Consider the following 22,446-nt stretch of genomic DNA (forward strand, 5'->3'; position numbering starts at 1 on the left):
GTGAGAGCGTGCATCGAAACATCGTGACTGGCAGCCCAGAGCACAACTTCGTGTTAGATAATTAAGCAGTTATGCCAGGTGACTCATTTATACTTCGTACTTGCGTCCGAACTTTGTTGTCAAAGTCCTGTTAGTGAATGCTTTTATCAAAAATCAAATCTAAGGCAGCCCAGCAATTTCCTTAGGCTCTTGTATAGATGGAGAAAAGCAACAATTAAGTTGCTGATGGTTGTTTCCTGCATGACCTTCAGGCTTGTCACAGCCCCCGGGCTGGTGTTGACTACAACAGATAACTGCTTTTCTTCCCTTCGAGACACGATACAGGAAGAAGGAGCCCTGAGCCTGAAATCTAACAGCGTCTCAGATCTCTGCAGTGTTCGATGCTCTCACAGCCCTGCTAGAAGCAGCCAGGACCAAATGGAAGCGAGGTGGTGTTTCGGAGCCTGCTTGGTCTCTTCTTGCAGTTCGGCACACCACGCTTTGGGAGGCCTGTTGGAAGCAGGCGTTATGCAAGCTCCTCCAACTGTCTTGCTGACTGCAAGCAAACTTGCCAACTTCTGCCACTTTTCTGCAAATCTTGTGACTTGTGTGGTTTTCCTCAGAGGCCTGGATGCAGCAGTTTGGCTAACAGGAGAGCAATGCACATTTTTGTATTGAAAACATCCGTTCCTAACAGGGATGCTTGGGGGTAGCTTTCTTTAAAGGTTACTGCTTTAAAGTGTTCCAGGAGAAGCATAAAGAATTCCAGTGCTTCTGTAAGGCCTGCACTGTAAAATGTTGGCCTTCCCTTTCTAAAAATCGGGGCTTATGTCCCCATACTATAAGCTCTGTTAAAATACTTGTACTGCAGCCATAATGAACAAAAAATTACACAAAATGAAGCTTGGAATAAACCCAGTTCCTTACTTGTGACTGAAACAGGAATTTAACTCAACTCTCTGGGGGTGAAAATACTATTTTAATAATTTATTGCCTCGATGGTCCCCTTTAACACTCCCTTTCCTGTTTCTTATGGCTCTAGGTTGTGTTTTTGCAGCTGTGTGGAAGGGTGAAGAGTTAATGCTTCCATACCAAAGAGGAGAATTGTGGGGATCCTTACTACGCTAGGACTCACTTTCTGTATGTGAAGCAGTTTTGATGTAAGAATGGCCAGCACTGCACTGGGATGCCTGAGAAAGGACATGGCAGACTTTAAACTGACACTGCAGTAGGTTTTGGCTGAAGAGCAAGAGCCAGGCAGTGTTGCTGTAATGCTGTGTAAAGGCTGAGCATAAGCTGCGGCCATATTTCAGAGCAGTTTTTCAGCTGCATTTAAACCCTTTCTGAAAGCATCGCAAGGCAGAAGTCTACAGAGATGCTGAGTAGTTGATTCTCAACATCTGCGGGCATTTTTACAGCAGAGCAAACTTACCCTGGAGAGCATTAGGAAAAACCTCTTTTCTTTTTTTTTTTGAGATAGAAGATCCAGGGCTGGGGGAGACTATGCTGAATTTCTTAGCACAAGGAGGAGATACCTAAAGGCAAAAGCCTTTGAACAAGTCTCTGCTCAGCTCCTCTTCTTTGCATTCCGGTTACTCCTACATGTGTAAAGGCAGAGTAAATTCTGAAGGATCTGGCTCGGGGCTCTGAGAACAAATTAGCAGGCCATTTCAGCTCTTAGAGCTCTTCCTCATCTGGGTAATTACAAACTTCTATGAACGGAGGCTTGTAATGATAATAACTGTCCATTTGCCACCTGCCTGCCGGCACAGGAACAGCTCTCTGTCAGCAGGGGAATACACCTGGTGACCTTTTAGTTCAGAATTAAGCCAGTAGAAGGCAAAGCTCAAACTTGGACAGTTTTTATGCTAATTTTTGTCTCCACTATCTTGCTTTGACTCACTCTGAATGTACACCCCTCTGAGTGGGGAGGGGGCCCACTGTTTCTAATATGTGTTAGGTTTTCCTCTCTCTGGCTGCTGTGATCTCTTGAGTAATCTCTGGATATTTCTTAAGCTGATTGTGCTTTTACTTTTAATAGAAGCTTCTCTATGAATAGCTGGGAATTGCCTGAGCATGGTGATGGCTTTGAGAGGAGATCTGTTGCAGCAGGGTTATAGCTGGAGGCAAAGGGGGGATTGGTACACACCAAAATGCAGAACATCCTCCAGGGATCGGTGCACAGCACGTGTCATGCTTCAGGGACGATGCTGCAGCCCCGGTGCTGGCACTTGGGGCACCTCTTTGCATCAGCACACCTCTCGGATAGGACCCCTGCAACATATTTCTTCTGTTGGGGCTCTGCTGCTTTGGTTTGATGTTCAGGTTCCTGGGGATTGCTCTGTGTGTGCCTGTTTGTACATGATGTATTTGTTATGCCAGGGCTGTAAAATACCTGGCGCTCCAGACTCTTTTTAGAGAAAAGAGGTTATTTGTCTATAAAAACTCATTCAGGAAACTGAAAGAATGATATTTAAAGAATGCTTAGAGCAAAAGAACAAGTGAAGACCTGCATTACCATGTTATTTTGCTATCTTCTGTTTGAACACCTTTGACCTTGAACTGGTCAGGCAAAAGCACATGGTGTTAGTAATCAGTGTGTTGGTTTGAAGGGGTCGGGGGAGATATCAGGGGAAGGGGTTCAGGTAAACACTTTGTGGAAAATGGAGAAAGGAGTGGAAGACCAGAGGACTCTGGTCTGTTTGTCCTGGTTATCACACCACATTTTCACTGTAGAATCAGAGTGCCTGTTAACATGCAACACCAATTTTGACCTTCTACTGCTTCTTGAATTTAAGCTCTAAAAGTTTTTCATGAAGGTATGGGCTCCTTTAGAGGTCACTCCCTAAAGCTGACCAGAAGAAAGATACTCCCTGGGCCATGAGGAGTGCTGCCCCACCAGCTGGACAGAAAGGCTCTGGTGAATGCATCCTCCTGGTGAAACCAGCCAGAAAAGGGATGGCTTCCCTCTTTTGGGGCTGCTGATCCATCTCTGGTGTAGCCTGGCGATGGAGACGCTTTCAGTGGTAATTAGAGTTTAAAGTAGAGTTTAATGCCTCTGCTCTAGAGGTGCTAGCAATCCGTATGCTTGTCTTCCTTCAAGGGCTTAAGGAGCAGTCCCTCTGCACCACGTTTCTCGTCAGGGTGATCCTAATTATATCTGAAACTGCAGAGGTGCAGCGCATAGCAAGGAGCTTGGCGCTGTTCCTGCATGCTTCCCCAGACAGAGCAGAGATGTAAATTGGCATCTTAAATCCCCTCTGCAGGACAGCCCTGCACCTCGGGCAGCTTGGCCAGGGTGCCTGGGTGCTGAATGACGCAGTTACCCTGAGGAACTCCTGCCTGCCTGGCCTGTTAGCAGGGAGCTGGCCTGCCTCACTGCCCACAGTGTGCTCTGCCTCTTACCTCTGATGCAAGATGAATTCCCAGGGTATGTGCATTCAATTTTATAAACCAACCACTTGTCTGGCCACTGATAGCACATCACAGTTCAAGATACCACCCTTTTTCCTCACACAGCTTCCGTTTGGGTTATCAGTGGGCTCACCAAAACCATTCTGCTTTTTCTAGTGAACCCTTTCAGTTCCCTGTACCCTCTGTGACATTCTGCCTCTTGGAGACTGTCTCCTTCCCTGGCACATGCTGCTGCCTGGGGGAGGAGGACGTGTCATACTGCAGTGCGTTGAGCATCTCTGTTCTCCTTGCAGCAAACACCAGGACTCCAGAGGTGGCAATCTTAACAAGAAACCTAAGGTGACACCGTGAGTCTTTGGTGTCCTTGAATCTACCATTTTACTGGGTTTCCCTCTCTGGAGAGGAGGGCAAAAAGGGGATAAGTCCCTTGATATCTGGAGCCTCCATGTGATGAACAGCTGGAATATTGGTTACTGCTGCGTGGTCTGTTGGTGTCCCCCAGCACAAGACAGCCTTTGCTGCAGGGCAGCTTTTAGTCTAGACTCAGCTGCAGCCTGACTCTGGAGAGGTAGGACAGATGGTATTTCCCCACTGGTGGTGGGGAAATCGCAGGGTCAGCGTGTTGCTTGTCAGTCTTAGCGTGCATTAATCCTACCGTGTTTTTGTGGCTCTGCTTTCCCATCAGTTACTCATTCCTGCCCCAGAGTTTTATTGTACAGCTTGTCCTTTTGTTTCCTCCCTGCTCAAGTTGCAGGTGCTGTGTGGGTCATGTTTTTCAGGGCTGCAACTGTTGTGTTATGGCAAAGCCAGGATTTGTCAGTAGGTTTGTTTGTGCCAAAGCAGAGCGGTGTTACTGCAGAATTATGACAGATCAGTGCAGCCTGAGGATACCAGCAAAGATGCTGGGTCATGGCTTTACCTCTGTGGATATAAAAACTGGATTGCTTTACTACTGCAATTGGGACTGGGCTAATTGGACTTGCTAGGTGGTTGATGATGCCTGGTACTGTCTGTGTCTTTTTTTTTGCCAGTGTATACAGTGTGTATATGCTTCAGTGAGAGCAAAAGGCAAACTTGCTTCTATATGGTGGTGGTAAAAAATCAGCAAGGCAGACAGACAGAGGTCTGTTTTACACCTTCTGGGGTGGAGAGTGACCTGTTCATACTGTATTTCCTATAACCATGGTTGTGGAGGCCTCTGGACCTCACCAGTGCTGTGGTTGCTATTCCCCTGAATCCTGGTATCGCTGCCCAGATCTACTGTTAGGTGGGTTTGTGTGTTTGTTCATGAATGAACTGAAAATTCAGAGCCCCGAAGGTGAAATCAGCCTTGTTTCCTTTCTCCTGGGATTGTTACCCTTGAAATCGAAGCTGCATTTTCCATGAATGTGTAATCCTTGCTGCCACATCCACTTAGGATGTACTGGGCTGCTTTTTCCCTTGAGTTCCCGATATTGTCATGTAGAATCAGTGCTGTGTTGTTCTTTACCTCAGATATCCCAAGGTGGCAAGCGAGATGCAGGACTTCGTTCTGTTACCCAGAAGATCCCGGAGGAAGCTGCACGCAGCACTGCTGCAGTTCTCCAGCCTCTCAAGGCTCTTCCCTTCCCCAGTGCTGCAGCCTGGAGTCAATGCGGCATTTGCTATAATGGGCAGTGACTTTTTGAGACCAGGCTTTGCACCGTAGGCTGTACCACTCTCTAAATAATCTTCCTTGGTAAAATGCAGAGCTCCAAACAACAGAATCCTTCTACGGTTGCTACCTGCAAAAATACAAAGGGGGAAATTGGCTCACAAGTGCACTCGAGGTGTTGAAGTGCCCTGTTTTCCTCTCCCATCTGTGTTTTATGTCCTCACATGTTCTGGGCTAACCCATCTGCAGGATGATAGCAGGGAGGGATCTGGCAGATAAGTCAGCCCTCGAAATGGAGGAGGGGAAGGATGTTCCTGATTAATTCTCTCACGGCAGAGATGAACTGAAGCAAATGACATCTCGGGTGAGGTGGTGGGGTTTGTGCGCCAGGAATACCTCTTGTTCCTCCTGCAAACTCTTGACCTATAGCTGCAGACACTTGCTTTAAATCTGTCAGCCTCAGCAGCTTGGGGCTGATGCACAGCAGTGAGGGAGTCAGGAACTGTGTGGACACGAAACTGATTTGTTTCCATAGGAACAAGTAGATTTCACCATGTTGGAGGGAAGTAGGAGGGGAATTATCCCCCTGGGCCTGGTTCTGGCTCTCAGATTGGATTGGCTGCTGCACTGCAATTGTAGAGCAGCAGCCCATGAAGGGATTATCTATCTAGTCCCTGATCACAAGCAGGGAGAGAAGCACGTGGATCCAATCCGCTCCCACCGTGGGCTTCCCCTGCAGGGACAGCACCAGGTTGCGTGCCAGGATTCCCCAGGTCACAGCCCGCCGTGGCACTTGGAAACAGAGGATTGACCTTGGTCTCTAACAGTTGGAAAGGCAGCCTGTAGTACTACAGCACAGCATCTGTGACTGTATAGTGCAGAGTTTTTTCCAATTAGGATGATGAAGGTGATGAATTGTTCTCACACTTCAGGGTACCTTCTTGTAGGTGTGCATTTCTAGCAAGAGCTGGGAGCTATCTGAGGTGTCCCCAAGGACTGGGAGAAGCTGAAATCTTACAGACGGGAGCTTCAGGTGATAACTTAAATCCTGTCTTCTAAAGGTACTTGTCCCTGGCAATGACTGAGAGAGAAAGCTTACCTTTTTGGGTAGAAAGAAAGCACAGGCCATGGAAAACTGGCAGAATGGTAATTCCTGAGTGCATTCAGGCCTTGGGCTTCCTCCTGAGGAATTCCATTTTGTTATTTCTACACAAATAGGGTGCAGGGTTGTATAATCTTCAAATGGAGAGGAATTGTTTGCTCAGCATCTGCCTCCCTGCACTGTACGTGAGGACTTCAGTATACGTAATATGTAAACTGAGTTATGGCTGGAGTGCAGCTCTGAGTGAGAAATCCTTGCATCATGCTTTGTAGCACAGCCAGCAAGCTGACTGAACCCTTGGTTTTGAGTTTGATACGGAGACGCATCAGAAGAATGCAACAACATCTCTCTACCCTTGTTTCAGGTCAACTAAAAAATACATGGTGCACCTGGAAAACCAGGCCAGATCCTGCTGTTGACCTAGGGTATGTGGACTTCTTGGAATTCCTTCAGAGATGTAGCAGCAGAAATTTGTGGGGCAGTCTCTAGGCTGTGCTGCTTCTCTCTGTGGGTTCACAGGCCATCAGATGAAAGTGGACCACCTAAAGCCTAAGAATATTCCTCACCTCCTCGTGTACCTCCTGCCCTGTGGAAGCAGCACAGCCGTGAAGCTCTGAAGTTCCCCACAAGTCTGACTGGTGTGCAGAGGCTCTGGTGCAGCCGTGACTTGGCATAGTACACACAGCTCTCTTCCAAATGTTGATGTACCCTGAAGCTAGTGGAGTGTGAAACAGAAAAACCAGCCCAAGGGATTCAAATCAAAATAAACAGCAGAAAAAACCTTTATCTTATCCTGCTGCTTTCAGAGACCTGCAGGGAGTCATGTGTAGGAGAGGCTGAGTGAAATGCAAAGGAGGGAGGTGTGGAAAGGGGAATAAAGAAGGCAGTAAGTGCAGTGACTCTGGGGAGCTGGCCTGTGCAGTCAGAGATAAGCCAGAGAAACAACTTAGTGCCCTCTGGCAGAGGGTAAGGGAGAGAGCTGCTTCTAAGCAAATGTTATTGTGAAAATTATTGTGTCCTTTCCTTTTTGCTGTAGCAGTGGTGTGCACAAAGGTACTGCAGGCTGAGGTCTGAATCCAGCCATTGGGGCTGAAACACCAGGGATGTGAAGAAACACTTCAGGGTCTGCCCCCCGTCTGTTTGTCTGAGCCCCCTCAGCCCACGTTTGGCTCAACAAATGTGTTGTGAGTGAGGAAACTCACTTTTAAGTGACATTCCTGGTCCTCGAGGCATGTGGGACATCCCAGAGACCTCCAAGAGCACACAAATAGGACAATGCATTTCAGTAATGGAGCCTTTCTTCTGTAGGGAAGAGAAGATCTATGCTCCGAGAATGGATTCACTCAAGGAGGTGACACAGGGCAGTAGTGGAGACCTTCACCTCTGTACGCCCAGATCAGAGGCTAGGCCGCTGTGCTGCCTCCCGTGAGGAAACAAACCCTGTGGCTGAGGTGGGAGCCCAGTTAGCTGCTGGCTTTCTGTGGCACTTCTAGTCCCCAGTGTCAGTGAAACAAAACTCACCATTATGTTTGTTCATGAGGACATGGATTTGACTCTAAGCCTACTGTATGGAAGGTTTTAAACAGCCAGCCATACAGTTTTCTATCAAGGGGGATTCTCTTGGAGGGAACAGTCTCCTGACAGGTTTTGTCTCTTTGGCCAAGTCTGTGACGTGAGGTCACTTTTTTTTTCCAAAATATCGCCTTTTGCAGTCAATGTAGGCTTATCATGTGACTTTACGTTGTGTAAACTCTCTGAAAACACTACCTTTACCTTATTTAGAACGAAGTGAAAGTATAGCATGGGAAAAAGATACCAGAGGTCCAGAAACACTGCGCAGCCTGGTCAGAGGTGAAAGGGGCAGAGGAAGCAATGCGGTACCGTGATTCTCACAGTGAGGATCTTTTCTGGAGCAGAATGCTGTGTGAACATGTTATACCCTATTTCTACATTTATTTTTTTCCTACAGTAAATTAACCTAGCTGTTACCCTTTAGCATTTGAAGAGCACAGTGCCTCAGTCTCTGCAGAAAACCTTAATAAAGGCTTCTCAGACAGCACCTCTCATTTGCTGGGGGCATTTACCGGTGTCAGACACAATACTGTGTGGAGGAACAGAACTCAAGGCTGATGGGGATTAGGAGAAGGTGTGAATTTCAGAAGTCACTGTCTATTTAATTATCTATCCCCCTCTGACTCTGCTAGGCCCTTCCTGCTGCTGGGTTGGAGAGCTGTGCAGTGCTGGGGAGAAGTGGCTAGGTGTTGGAGATGCTGCTTGAGAGCCAGCATTATGTAAAGCAACTGTAAGGGCTGTAAGCCAGCACAATAGTGCTAACCTCCCTTTGCACGACTGTAAATAGGAACTCAAGGTACAAGGCAGTGGAAAGCCTTCTCTTTTGTTTCTGCTAGCATGTATGCCATGAAGACACACGAAGTATTGCCTGTCTTGATTTCGCAATTGTCATTGTGAATAATGAATCACTGTGTACAGTAACACTGCCAGTATGATGGAATGGATGTAATTACAATAGATCTCTATTTCTATATGCATCCATTGTGTGACCAGTACTAGTTACACTATTGGGAAATATTCTACCAACTGCTTATGGACTTGCTGTCTTTCACTATGGGTCAAAACTAGATTTGTGGTGGTGTTGCAGAGACTGACAAATAATACATCACCTCACTTAAATTTCTGAGTTGGCAAGTAATAACCTTGCTGGAAATGATGTGGCTACTTAAGAATGAGACTTACCGTGTGATTGAGCTTGTAGGACTGGTGTCCAAGTTCACATGGTGAGCATGAAGGAAGGGTGAAAGCTAAGGGGTAGAGGAAAAACAGCTGGAACAGCAGGGGGATGGGTACTTCTGTTCGTGATACACCTGCATTTAAATTCGTGCTGCTCATGTTGGGCAATCTGTCTTTTTTTTTTTTTTTTTGTCTGAGCAGCGCTTCTGTTTGAGGAAGATAAGAGCTTATAGAGGCCACAGTCAGCAGGAAAGACTGAATCTGTAACACAGCCTTCATGCTAGCTGACTGGGCAGCAGAGGATGGGACACGCTTGTCCTTGCTCCTGCCCCACATTTAAGTTAAGAAGTTTCTTATGCGTGTACTTGCATGTCACTTGAAGGATCAGACCATGAAGTGCTCCCCAGGGCAGTTCCTGCATCTGGCCTCTGCCTTGCAGTTGAACCAGGTACTGTCTGTCATGAAAGAGCCCCAGGCTTGAGTGCTTCTGTAAGAAGTAGGAAGCTACTATCATTCCTGAGGTGTTTGTTTTAGCAGTTGGTAAGACTGAGGCTAAAAATGTTTGCTGTTATAAATATTCAGTGGCTAATATGCTGCATAGGTGTCAGCCTGTGTTTTTAAGGATTCATTTGAGACATGTTAGATGGAGTAAGAATGCTTAAAGCATAGCTGTTGTGCTGTTTACAGAGGCTTGCAAGCTGTTGATAAAATGCAGTCTGCAGGAAGATGTGAGTGTTGGCAGTCAGGACCATTACCAGGAGAGTCAGAGGTACTGATACCCCCCCAGCTGCACTGGGCTGCTTGTCCTGCATCATCCCATAGTGAGTTAACAAAGAACTCCTGATCTGGATGTGTACGTGATCAGCTATAAGACCTGACAGATAAACCACATCTAGTTCTAAGACTAAACAGGAGCATATCTGAACCGTGTAAGTAGACAGTGAAGTCCACAGGGGCAGGAACAGTATTTCATGCTGTGTAATGGCATAGCACTTTGTGCAATGAAGTTCTGATTGAATTGTTATCCCCGGGCACCACCAGAACACAGGAAATAACAAATACTGTATTTTAAAACCAGAAACAGCCATGTGAAACTGAATACTGTGAATCTTAATTTTCTGAAGCTAATATAATCCAAACTGGGGATTAATCACATCTCCTAATAACGTACTTGTCTGCAGATGTTTAGTAAGTAATCAAATGGAAATTAAACGATCAGATGGTGTTCACTCTTCTGTTCTTTGGACCTCGTTTTGTCTTCATAAGCTGGTACTTTGGCTTTCTAATTGAGGCTTTACCACCTTTAGTGCAATCTAATCCGAGAATCTCAAAGGACTGACAAACTGCAAGGATGCTGTATTAATGTATATACTGGACTTGTATTTTAAAGCCTGCTACAGACATTTTCACAGCCTTCCAACTGGTCCAAAGGGAAAGTAAGTGGTGTAGCAAAAGCATTTGGTCTCTTCCACCTAGAAAAAAAAGACAATGACATGGACTTGATGTGCGTGATGACTGCCAGTGACTTTTGTTGCAACTTCACTGAAGTTGCTTTGCTTTTTCTTTACTTAGACTAAAGTCATGTATGGAAAAGCTCTGACTCAGTGTTCTTTCAGAAGTGCAGGTTACCAGTGGAAGGAAAAGGTGTGAAAATGCTTTAATTATAACTTGTTTGTGAGGCTTAATAAACCAATTACAAACCTAATATTACAGTCCAGGAGTCCTAGCTGCGCATCCTGTGGATTGATGAATCCTCTTGGGAAGAGCATGTGTTGAGAAGCAGCTGCAGTCTGAGCTGGTACGTAGGGATGCTGTTCATACGCTGCCCTCCTCCATGGTAGGAAGAGGGGGTTGCCTTGACAGAATGGCATGGCCACAAGGTCATGGGCAGGTTAGGTGCAAATGCTCTGTTGCTGGAATTAAATGCCACTGTAACTGTTATGGGGAATCTCTGTTTTAGAGCACAAAACCAGAAGAGTCAGCTAATCTGCTCTGAGCAAAGCAGGAAGGGCAGAGTTGCTCATGCTCTCACTTTTCTTTGTGTGTTTATCAGGTTTGAAAGTGTTTATTCTAAAAATGCAGGTGAACTAGGAACCATATGCCATGCCTGTGATAATCATCCTAATCATTGCTAAGAGGAAGACTAGTTCTTCCAAAGACCTTACTACAGTCTCTTGTTTAACAAGAAAACATCAGACTGTTTGATCAAAGGGGTAAACCTGTACGTTTTTTTGACTATTGCATTGTGTACGTTTCCTAGGAAGAAATGTGGTCATACTGCAGAAATCCAGCTCACACGAGTGTCATCTTTTAAAGGGGCAGTCAGTGCTCCCTGAGCATAGGAGCAGTGAATAAACAATCAACTCGTCTGAAAGTTTCAGCCCCTTGTCAGAAAGGAACTTGTTTAATGATAGAACAAGCAGATGTTTACTCTATAATAGCACCTTTTTCTTCTGTTGGATGCCAAGATACCAGATGCATGAATGATTTTTGTAGAGTTGCCTGACTTTAATTTAAAAAACCAGTAGGGAACCCTCAAGCCCCTGATGATAAATGTTACAAATTTTTGCATGATTCTCTTAATGCTTCAGCCAGCGACGTTTGGATTTTCTCTGAGCATTGCTCTACAGTAACTGCTAGATTGCTTTCCATCCCTCAAATATTTTTTGACTACTGCATTACAAATGCAGTTTTCAGCCCAAATCTGCGCTTTAATGCAGCTCTTCATACTAAAATAGAAATAAGACTGGAAGGGATGATGTGACTGGCTTTGCCCTGAGGTAGCTGTGAAGCTAGTTGGGAACATGTGTAAGTACTTCAGAAACGAGCAATGCAAAATGTGACCTGAAAAGGTATTTATTGTTCCTTCCTGCCTGAACCTTTTCAGCCTGAGACCCAGTAGGATTTAGAGACCCAGTAGGATTTACATCCTTATTTCTTTGTCCTTTAGTTTTGAAGAGGAGAGCTATTACTTGTCAGAACAAAAATTTAGTAGTAAGAGTGTGAAACATATACTTGAGTCTTCCAAAAACAGACAGTTTGGAGAATATAGCAAGTCTGAGCCTAGTTTTCCAGCTCTGCTAAAATGCTTGGAATCGCGTTACTAGAACTGATACCTCTGTATCTTATGGGGGAGTTTTGAGTCAATTCCTAAATGAAAGATATAAGCAAATTAAGTGTTTTTTATTTCCTGAATACAGCATCTCCACCTCTGTTTTTAGTTGCTACTTTATTATGTACTTTGTTTTCTGGGTGAAACTTAGCGTAAAGAAGCGTCCCAGGGTGATATTTGTGCTTAAAAGGATAGGAAATCAAATGTCACGTCATTCCTGCGTGTTACAAACAAAACAACAAAGTAATTTTCCCTTCTTAAGATAAAAAACAAAGGAGGAAAACAGAGTTGGTGCTCTTAGCCTAATTGAAGAGCATGTTTCAGGCACAGCATCTTGTGCAGCAGTCTATGTAACGAGGCTGCTTTTAATGTCATGTTAGAGCCTGCCTCGTTTTCCAAGGGGAATCCTGGCTGCCCTTGTCATCCTAGTGTGGGCATACTACAGCACGTTATCTCCAAAGATGTATTCCATCCTTATTCCCTTTGATCCCAGCCTTGCTACTGCTTGTCTCCTGTGCCAGAATCGAATAAGCCAGGTTATCTCACCTTTCTGCTCCTGTCTGCCCCATTCATCTGGCATGTCGTTCTTATCTATCGGGATTAATTTTGTCTCTTGGTGCAGCTCTATCAGGATGAATCCGTTCCCCTGGCTGATAAATGGATTCAACTTGGGCTTACACGTGCTGTCCATGCCACACGTGCTCCACTGTAGGTTATTTACAGAAGTAATTTATTATGCCTACTGCAAGAGGGCAGGCAAGGCTGCTCTACGCTGCATTCCCCTTGGCACCCAGCCAGCTTGCCACAGAATTCACTAATCTGGGCTTTTTCGTGTCCAATTTGAAAGGCTTAGCCTGACCAGGAGAGGGAAGAGTTTGTCCCAGAGAAAAAGGAGGGGGCTAACCCAATAGGGAAACGATACAGATGCAATGGGGTGATAGTGCATCCATTTTTATAAAGCTTTTTGGCTGTAACCCCTGATGGGGGTTGAGCATAGGGAAAATTTGAAAGTTGAACCGCATGTACATTCTGGTAGCTTGTGGATACCAACACGTTCATTTTCTGTTATGTAGGGTTCAAATTTTAAAGTGTTCATTCAAATTGAAAACAGTACTGAGATAACTGATAGGTGACCAGCTGTGGGTTTAGGTAACTAACCCTGAGCCTCTCTAGGAAGGAAGACTTCCTGGAAGAGAATCGATGATGTGTCTTTATTCCTAAATAGCTCACTGGCTGTATATTTATACTGACTTATTTTAATATTAATATAATTATAATTGTGTAACTCCATGGGTAAATGCCTGTGTAGATGAGCCCTAGATTCCCGATGCTGGGCAGCCTGGAATTTGACACAGAAACTGAGGAGGTGCTACTTTAGTAAAGCTGCTATGGAAAGGTTGAACTTAAACTTAACAGCATGCAGCTCTGGAATGAAGAACTCTTAACCAGAAAATATTTGGTTAATGTGTTCTTTACTGAAAAGAACTGTTACTTATCACAGTAAACTAGCATACTGTTGGTATTTTAAAGGATGCAATTGCTAGGGTTAACAACAAGGGCAGAAAGTCAGAGGCTTAAATGTTGCCTGTTCTGGCCTGACTGAATGCAGTGGAGTGACTCAAATGACATCTTGCCTGGTGTTCAGGAGAAAGCTGTTGAAAAATGACTGGCAGAAAACTTTTTTCGAATTATCATTCTTATGTTTTCAGCTTCTTGCCTTCTGTGAGGACTCAGTGTTTCTGTTTTTTTCTTTTTTTTTTTTTTTTTTCCTAGGAGTAGTCTGGAAGTTACTCAGTTAATGCAATAAATTGTATGAGTTTTGTATAATGCTGGAATCCAGAAACCACATCAGTTTTACATTTGTCTTTGCCCTGAGGTTTTTTCCTTTAATTGTGACAAGGACAACAGAAAAACTAGGATTTGGGCCAAAGCAGGAAGCTTCAGGAGAACAGGGAGCATGATATGAGGGGAATTTAATTCCTAGAGGTCTCATTCTTATAAAAGCAAAAAAGCAAGTAATGCTCTTTCTACAGCAAGGTAGGATTTGGTGCTGCAAGTTGGAGATCAATCGCTAGAATAGAATCTCAGTGCCCTAGAAAGGGAATCTATAGTTACACCATACCTTTTCCTCACCTGCAATAAGGTCAAAATAAGTCAGTGCAGCTTGGATGGATTTTTTTTAATGCTAAAAGAGCTGATGCTATAGTAGGGCTCTTTCACATATTGACCACAGACATCTATAGGAATGAAGCTGAGGCAGCAGAAAACTGCTAGAGTGATGCAATGCCTCAAAGATTCCAGGGTTAATCCCCCTGGAATGGAAAAAAGAGCTGTATTTGAAAAACAAATGAAAGATCCCAGTTAACACTTTATATTTCTGAAAATTTAAAGTAATGAGAGTGGGTTACAGTCTTATTTTAACTGTAGTGGAGTTGTACCAGAAGTCACGTTACTGTAGATATTTGCTCTCACTTACAGGAGATATTTCTATTAAAGGCATTGGAGATTGTAGGATGCCTACCTCTCATCACTTGAAACCCCTCTGCAGCTTTTGAGATTACCAAATTATTCTGGCAGGCTACAGGAATTGGAATTGCCTTTATAGCTGAGGAAAGGGAAATATAGGGAAGTAGAAAAAGCTATATAAGATTATATAAGAAGTCAGTAGCCAAAGTAGGAGCTGAAACCACAACTGCCCAAGCCCTTGTCTGAGGTGTTAAAAACAAAAGCTCTTTCCTCGTCTTCATTTCCATTGCCTGTATTAAGTTCATGCAGGACAAGGGCACGATAGAAAATCGAGAGGCCTGGATTTCTGTAAGTGAAGCAGTTACAGTCAGTCCTGAATTGGCAAAATTCTGCATTGCCACAGCTATCAACAGAGAGGACTGCGTGCCAGCAACCAAGCAATGCGGGCAGGGCTTCTTTTAACAAAGACAACTGTATTCATGCTGTAGACACCGTATCTTTGAAGTGGTGCTTCTCTGCTGTGTAAGGAAGCAAATCGATCATGTTTTCAGAAATGCTCAGTGACTCTTGAAGAGCCACATAAACAGCTGAGTACTTGAAAACAGGCCACAAACTAGCAAGGTCATCAGCAGATGTAAGTAAGCGTGCCTAGCTTTGCTTGGAGCACTCGGATTTGAAAAAAGAAAAAGCAAGGAGAACTTGTGGGCTGTGGCTGCTAAGTCAGCATTAGGAAAAGGATAGTGAAAGGCTTCCTTCCCTTGAGATGACTTGAAGCACAGAAAATTTCAGGATTCTTTTTAGTTCAGGAGGAAGTTGCTGCTGCTCTAGCTCTGGCAATACCCGGTTTTGAGTTGTTAGCCAGCAAAAGCCCTGAGTGGAGGCAAGCCTTTGGCTGTTATTTATTCTCTCCCAGGTCATACAGTGGTTGCATGCCGGAATGATAGTGTCCTCTCATGTCCCAGTGTGCAGGGTGTGAGTGATCTTGTTGTGGCTCAGCTAGCCGTGTTTCTTCAAAAGAAGACACCAGTATTCAGTCTCTGCTTCAGCTTTTCTTTCTGATAAAACAGAGTTGTACCTTGATAACAAAACCAAACCACATACAGCTGTATTAATTGGGCTTTTTAGTTAGCATGGAACTTCAGATGAAGGGGCCAGAGCTGTTGCAGATGGGGCTAAAGGGAATGTGCTTTAAGCACAGGCTTCCTCAGAACAACAGTGTCTTCTCCTTGGGGAGTAGTGCTTGTTTTTTAGTGCATTAAACTCTATCATAGCTGTGGCTGAAGCACCCTGGAATCCATGAGTATTAATGGAAGCAGAAAAGCCACGAAAAGGGAAGGAAACGATCATTCACTCATCTGAAACTTCCTCTTTCATTTCAGGGACTTTCTGCCACGTGGTTCTGGCATCGTAACCAGACGCCCGCTGGTCCTGCAGCTAGTAAACTCCAGCACAGGTATGTGAGCTGCCTTCCCGTGTGTCCAGCTGGATTCCTGTCCTAGTCTAGAAAGGTCTCGTTTGATCAATGACAACACACAATGTGAAAAAATAAACAGCTTTTCACCATAAAAATGACCTGCAGCTGGTTTTAAGTTCTGCCTGTTTAACATCTGATGCATTAAATATTGAGATGGAAAATGCTTCTCTGTTACTTTGTTTGATCTAAGCAGGGTTTCATGCATATAGTTATCATGATTTTTCTCTGTCTGTGCAGCTGTGGCTCTTATGAATGGGTAAGACCCAAAAGCTAAAGGACCGTGTTGATAATCCTCTGAAATAAGGGGGTGAGATGACTTACTGCATTAAAAACTAAATGTGAGAATGCTGGGATCTGAAGAATGGCTGTAGAGTTCTGTGGCTGGTCTTTTGGGTTGTTCAGTTTTTTGCTCTCTGCTTGCAGGGTGTTCTCATTACTGTTCCCCTTCAAACATAAGATCTCCTATAAGAACTCCTTGAGGAGGAGTTGACAAGTGTCTGTTTCAGGGTATTCTTCTCTTGTTGGGTGGGCTTGACCTGTTCACAACAGTCCTCTTGCCTACATGAAGAAGACAGCTTGACTTTTGCGAGGCTTTTTAAATTGAAATGGAGGGTTCTTGAATTAGTTGGCATAGTCAATGGCCAAAACCAAACAATAGGAAAAAAGCAACCAATTAAAAACTGACAGTAGATTTTTTTTTAATTTATTTTACTTTTTTTGAGGCTCTCTTGTCTGTTCTTATCATGTAATGAAACTATTATTTACCCCCAGTACTTGAATACAGAGCTAGTCCAAGTTCTGAATACAAAGGTATCTCCCAATGCAGCTGTGGAAATCACACTTGTAACTTCTGTTACACTTTTGACTAAGTTTCGTGTACTCTAGTGACCATCTCTGCCTCTGCTTCTGGTTTTTAAACAGAATATGGTGAGTTCCTACACTGCAAAGGAAAGAAATTCACAGATTTTGAGGAGGTCCGTTTGGAGATCGAGGCTGAAACGGATCGTGTTACTGGCTCCAACAAAGGGATTTCCCCTGTGCCCATTAACCTCAGAGTCTATTCTCCCCATGGTGAGTCTTAATACATTCTCTGAAGTCAGGGGATAAGTGAGGCAGGTTACTGCCTATTTGTCATAACGTAAAGAGAAAGATGAATTGGCGAGTGTGCATGCCCTTTTTTTTTTTTTTTTCCACTTCAGTCCCCATATGCCTGGCCTGTAGTGCATCAACCTGCCAGTCTTTGCCATGTTTCTAAAAGTTGTCTGCCAAGTGAAGTGTCTGACTGCTAACAGAGCTGCTCCTAGAAGCAATTGGTGTCTGCAGAACCTTCTTCCTTAGGAGACTTTTCCTTTCCATCAGTATTGACATCACTGTGAAGTTCTACTTTCTTGCCTGCTTTCCGGGCAAGGAAATGGAACTAAAAATGATGGGAGAAGGGTGGCTTTCCTGCAGAGCATTTGCCTTCTATTGGTATGTCAAGATGTATTTTGCATAGAGCTCTTCAGATAATGTTCAAACCATAAGCCTCTGATTTCAGTGTAAGAATTCTGCTTAAACAAGTGAGTGGAATGGCACAAAATTTGCAAGCTCTTTAAATGTGAATAGCTCTTCGGGCATTGTTGGGAAAGCAGCAGCTTGGCACTACATCAGCAGTAGGCTGCATAGAACTTCTGCTTGATTTTTATTTTCTAATTTTTCCTCAGTGAGACAATCAAACAGTTAGGGCTGCATGTTGCATCCTTCAGGAGAAGGCCTATGTAACTTTGACAAGAGCCTATTGAGTGAGGGCTGCAGGACTGAATATTTTAATACTGGGGACAGCTAATGCGAACTAACTCTTCTGACTGTCCAGTCTTTGATATGAAGTAGTAAAAATGTACTGTTATCCCTTCCCCTTCAGTGTAGCCAGTATGGAAGGACTTTTGAGGTCAGTCCTTGATCAGTGTGAGCAAATGATTTAAAGGGAATAATGGCATTAAGTTCACTGACAATCATGACTAATGATAACTAGCAAATATTTTTTATTGAGCATCAACAAAAAGGAATTGGGAAACTCTGAATTCTTCTGAGTCATGTGCATCTTTTACACCTCTAATGTACTGAAGTCACTGAAGTGACAGGTATTCTATAGACCTGAGCATACCTACCTCAACGCACTCATGTTCTGTCTTATGTTTCCTATGTCTAGTCCTGAACCTGACCTTGGTGGATCTACCAGGTATGACAAAAGTCCCGGTAGGGGACCAGCCTCCTGACATAGAGTTCCAGATCCGAGATATGCTTATGCAGTTTGTCACCAAAGAGAATTGTCTCATCCTGGCGGTATCCCCAGCCAACTCTGATTTGGCCAATTCTGATGCTCTGAAGATTGCAAAGGAGGTGGATCCTCAAGGTAAATCTTGTATTTTAGCGTGGACTACTAGCCAGTGGCCCAGTTCTCCTTTTTGGCTGCAATTAGTCCAGTAGCTGTGAGATCTTGCCTGTTATCTTAGGTGGTGGTATCCTCACCAACATATCCCCTTCTGAGAGGTGGTTGTGAGTCTTAATAGCTACTATAGTAGAATTTCTTGTTACTCCACGTTTCTTCCTTTGAGCCCTATTTCTGAAGAGGTAAAAGACTTCCCTTCCTTTACTGTAGTCATCCACCTTGTGCCTAGAGGAAAAGCAGGAAAATCCCTGCACTTAAATCCCTCTCTACTGCGGCATAGCATGTCAGTGTTTTTGGCAGGCTGTAACTGAGAACTGACCTGTTATCATCTGGTCTGCTGTTGTGACCTCTTGGAATGATGGAAACTGTAGTGTTTGAGTTCAGGAGCCCTTTAGTAGTCAAGGTGGGTAGCCTGTAAGTTATTTGAATGGAGGAAAACATAACATGAGTCATTTTTGCTTGATCAACTATATTCACTTTTTTCTGAAGGGCAACGCACTATTGGAGTCATCACTAAGCTGGATCTTATGGATGAAGGAACTGATGCAAGAGATGTACTAGAAAACAAATTACTTCCTCTACGTAGAGGTATATTTTATCATGTTTGTGATCTACTTCCTTTATTTTCCCTGTGTAAGGTATCCTGGCTTCATCCCTTGCCTTCTGTGATCCTGGAACATCTGTTAAAGCTAGTGCTTTAGGCTATCTCTGTTCCAAGCTGGAACTGAGAAAAGCTGGGGAATGGAGATTAGTCACACCTATGAAATTTTTAGGTGTTTGTAGTAGTCCTAGGTGATATTTAGTCCTAGCAGAAGCATAACCCTATACTGTTATATATACTAAATAAGCTAATTCTTGGTTGTATAGTTGCACTTATATCCTGCACACCAAAGTGTCAGAACGTGAGGTGTTCAGACGAAATTGTGGTTTAGACGTTTCCAATCGGTGCATAATAAAGTGTTGCCACTAAAACTTCCCTTTGTCAATGTTGACAGCTGGGTAACTTCCTTCTCAATCTGAATGCCACTTACATTCTCATCCTTGCAACTATCTGCTCTTCAACCCCACTCCTGCAGGTTACATTGGTGTAGTCAACAGAAGTCAGAAGGACATTGATGGAAAGAAGGACATTCAGGCAGCTCTGGCTGCAGAGAGGAAATTTTTTCTCTCCCACCCCGCCTACAGACACATGGCTGATCGCATGGGAACCCCTTACCTGCAGAAAGTTCTGAACCAGGTACTGTTACCAGTTGAGAGCTGCTGCCCACTATGCCAAAAGGATGTCTAGGTTGCTCATTAGGGCTCTCCTGGGATGGAAAAATACAGAAAAACATAAAACTTCTGAACATTGTTTTGGTGCCATGGGACTTTTTGAAGATTGGCTTACTCTTCCTTCTCTGACTCATAAAAAGCATTTTGATGCCAGGTCTTGTGAAGTGTGCTTTGTCTGGATAATGTTGATAATTGAGCTCACGCACCAAGTGCAGAACACTGCTTTATCCTCTCAGTGATGCTGGTACAAAATCAGTAGCAGGCTTATGGCATTTGTCTGAATTTACACTATTGGAATGAATGCAAGGTGTTATTAGTTAAGCTAAAAGACAACCTCTAAATTTCTAGAGGTCTTTGCCTAATACTAAGCTGTGAAGATTGATTTAAATATGATGCTGGTAGTCATTTTCCCTTCCGTTAAGACTGATTCTTTAAGTGAAGAACTGTTCTGTCTTTCTTCTTTAATTACTTCTCTTTAAGTTGGATATTTCAACATCTGTGCTCTGTGGAAACCCCTTTATTGGACCCTAGTGTGTTTGGCTCCTTTCACCTTGCCTTGTCACCCTTTCCCTGAAAAAGGGCTTAACCACCACCCTCATGTGCACAGAACAAAGATGGGTGTCAGTGGTGTGATAACCTGCAGACAGAACAGCCTTTACCTTGGCGTGACAAATGCTGATAATTGTATGTGAAATTTATTCCTGATTGGAGTTGACAGGCTTGTCAGAATAGAAGGTTTGTGTTAGGCTAAAACAAAAAATGAAAATTAGGAATAAACGGGTGAAATAGGTAGGAGATGAGAAGGCAGGATACACCAAGCTTATAACTGGTAGCTGTACTGGGTTTGACTCTTTATTTGGACCACTCGGAAAACACAGCAAGAGAGGAATATTCTTCTTTATTCTGGGGTGCTGACATAGCACACCCTTCCTGCTAACTGCTTACAGCTTTTATCTTGAACCTCTTTCCTCTGCAGCAATTGACCAACCACATCCGTGACACCCTGCCAGGGCTGAGGAACAAGCTCCAGAGCCAGCTTCTCTCCATTGAGAAGGAGGTAGAGGAGTACAAGAACTTTCGTCCTGATGATCCTGCTCGCAAAACTAAAGCTCTGCTTCAGTGAGTGGCCTTAACTGCATGTCCCTCCCTGGAAGCAACTGTTCAGCCATGCCTTCTACTTCCTGCTTTTTGTTTTCTTTTAGGATGGTCCAGCAGTTTGCTGTGGACTTTGAGAAACGTATTGAAGGCTCCGGTGACCAAATTGATACCTATGAGCTGTCAGGAGGAGCTAGGATTAACCGTATCTTCCATGAGCGTTTCCCCTTTGAACTGGTGAAGGTACTGCTGAGATCAATTTTCTCCTTGCCTGTTTTTCACCTTCTCTGCCTGTCTTCCTACCTCTATTAGTATCTCTCACTATCTAGTTTTCCCTCTTCTGATTTGTCATTTTTTTCCACTATCACCTCACTTTTTGCTTCATGTTTTCTACTTTATTGGAGCCTTCCCATAATACTGACATCTTCCTCAGTCCCTTGTGAAAACAACTTTCTCTATGTATTTAAATGCTACTCGTGCTTAATTCTTAAAGGTTAAATTAAATGTGCAAAATAACTTTTTAACATAGACAACAGCAAATCAATGTCTGATTGTCCTTGCAGATATGTAGATATCTAATTTAAGTCGCACGTAATGCAAATGGTTTTGAAACTTATACATCCTTGATCCTGAGCATCAGGCTGGGCATAAAGCCTCCTTAATGCATATGCAAGAAGCAGGAAAGAGGATGTAGATATACCTGGCCTTACTTATTTGTTCTCTTAAAAATGGCCTGGGGTGAGAATAGTGTAGAAACTGCTCTATAGTTGTCATAGCTGAAGAGGGTCTGTAGTGAATGATAGGTTTCCTGGATGGCCAAGTATACTAACCTGAGCAGAAGTGATAGGGAGAAAATCCTCTAATACCAGTTTGAATGAAGTTGGGAGCCAAAACATTCTAGTACTGGATCTCCCACATTTTCCTGCCTTCTTTTTCATTTAAATAAGATGAGGCCTTGTTAGTGAAATACAAGAGCGTGCCTCATATTGGACAATATATATTTGTATGTGAATTGTAAATCTGCTTGAAGTGTTAGCTGAAAAACAGCTGCCAAGACCTTATGCTATATCTCAGGAGACAAAACAGTTCATTGTAGAAAGCAATCTAGCGCTTCAGTCCTATTGCTTTATCTCTAAATAGCTCCTTGGGAGCTGCTGAGGGGTTGGCACCTGTAAATGCAGGCCCTTAGCTATTCATATTTGTCCAGGATATCTGTACTGACAGTAGAAGCTTTATGGCTGCACTCTGTATCCAACACTTGGGCTAACATTTCATCCGTCACATGATGGTACTGGCATGGGACCTTTTTACAAAAACATGCTGTTATGTATCCTGGGCTTGTGCAGACAACAGCATCAAACTGTTTCTGATTAAAAACTCTCTCTTGGTGCAGATGGAGTTTGATGAGAAGGAGCTGCGACGGGAGATTAGCTATGCCATCAAGAACATCCATGGTATCAGGCACGTATCATGCACTAGGCAGACCACTGGCTGCATAGCCTTGTAAATACCTCTAGACCTTCCGAGTGGAGTTGAAGACTTCAGAGGTACGGTAGGTCAGCCAGAGGGGAGGGATAATTTCCTTGGACTCCCAAGTGGCTTGAATCGAATCTGGGAACAGGGACAAAGTAGCTTGCTTTCTGTTCCCATGTGAGTTGCAGAAGTCTAAAAGGTAAAACTGCCTTGGTGACTAGTTACTTTCTTCATCTTCCTTTCCTGTGTA

The 22,446-nt window shown here is 43.9% G+C and overlaps 1 protein-coding gene across 22 annotated transcripts in view; it reads left to right on the forward strand.

Moving 5' to 3' along the window:
* DNM1 (dynamin 1) overlaps window positions 1–22,446 on the forward strand; it is a 67,558-nt gene that overhangs the window by 8,220 nt on the left and 36,892 nt on the right. For all 22 annotated transcript variants that reach the window (XM_038165097.2, XM_072025200.1, XM_072025198.1 and 19 more), the window contains exons 2-9: window positions 15,834–15,907; window positions 16,850–16,999; window positions 18,117–18,320; window positions 18,846–18,944; window positions 19,433–19,593; window positions 20,605–20,747; window positions 20,831–20,966; window positions 22,117–22,184. In XM_038165097.2, coding sequence (XP_038021025.1) covers window positions 15,834–15,907; window positions 16,850–16,999; window positions 18,117–18,320; window positions 18,846–18,944; window positions 19,433–19,593; window positions 20,605–20,747; window positions 20,831–20,966; window positions 22,117–22,184 — 1,035 coding nt within the window. The remainder of the gene's footprint in view (window positions 1–15,833; window positions 15,908–16,849; window positions 17,000–18,116; window positions 18,321–18,845; window positions 18,945–19,432; window positions 19,594–20,604; window positions 20,748–20,830; window positions 20,967–22,116; window positions 22,185–22,446) is intronic.

This window comes from Anas platyrhynchos, chromosome 18 (genome assembly GCF_047663525.1).
Source record: "Anas platyrhynchos isolate ZD024472 breed Pekin duck chromosome 18, IASCAAS_PekinDuck_T2T, whole genome shotgun sequence".
NCBI lineage: Eukaryota > Metazoa > Chordata > Aves > Anseriformes > Anatidae > Anas > Anas platyrhynchos.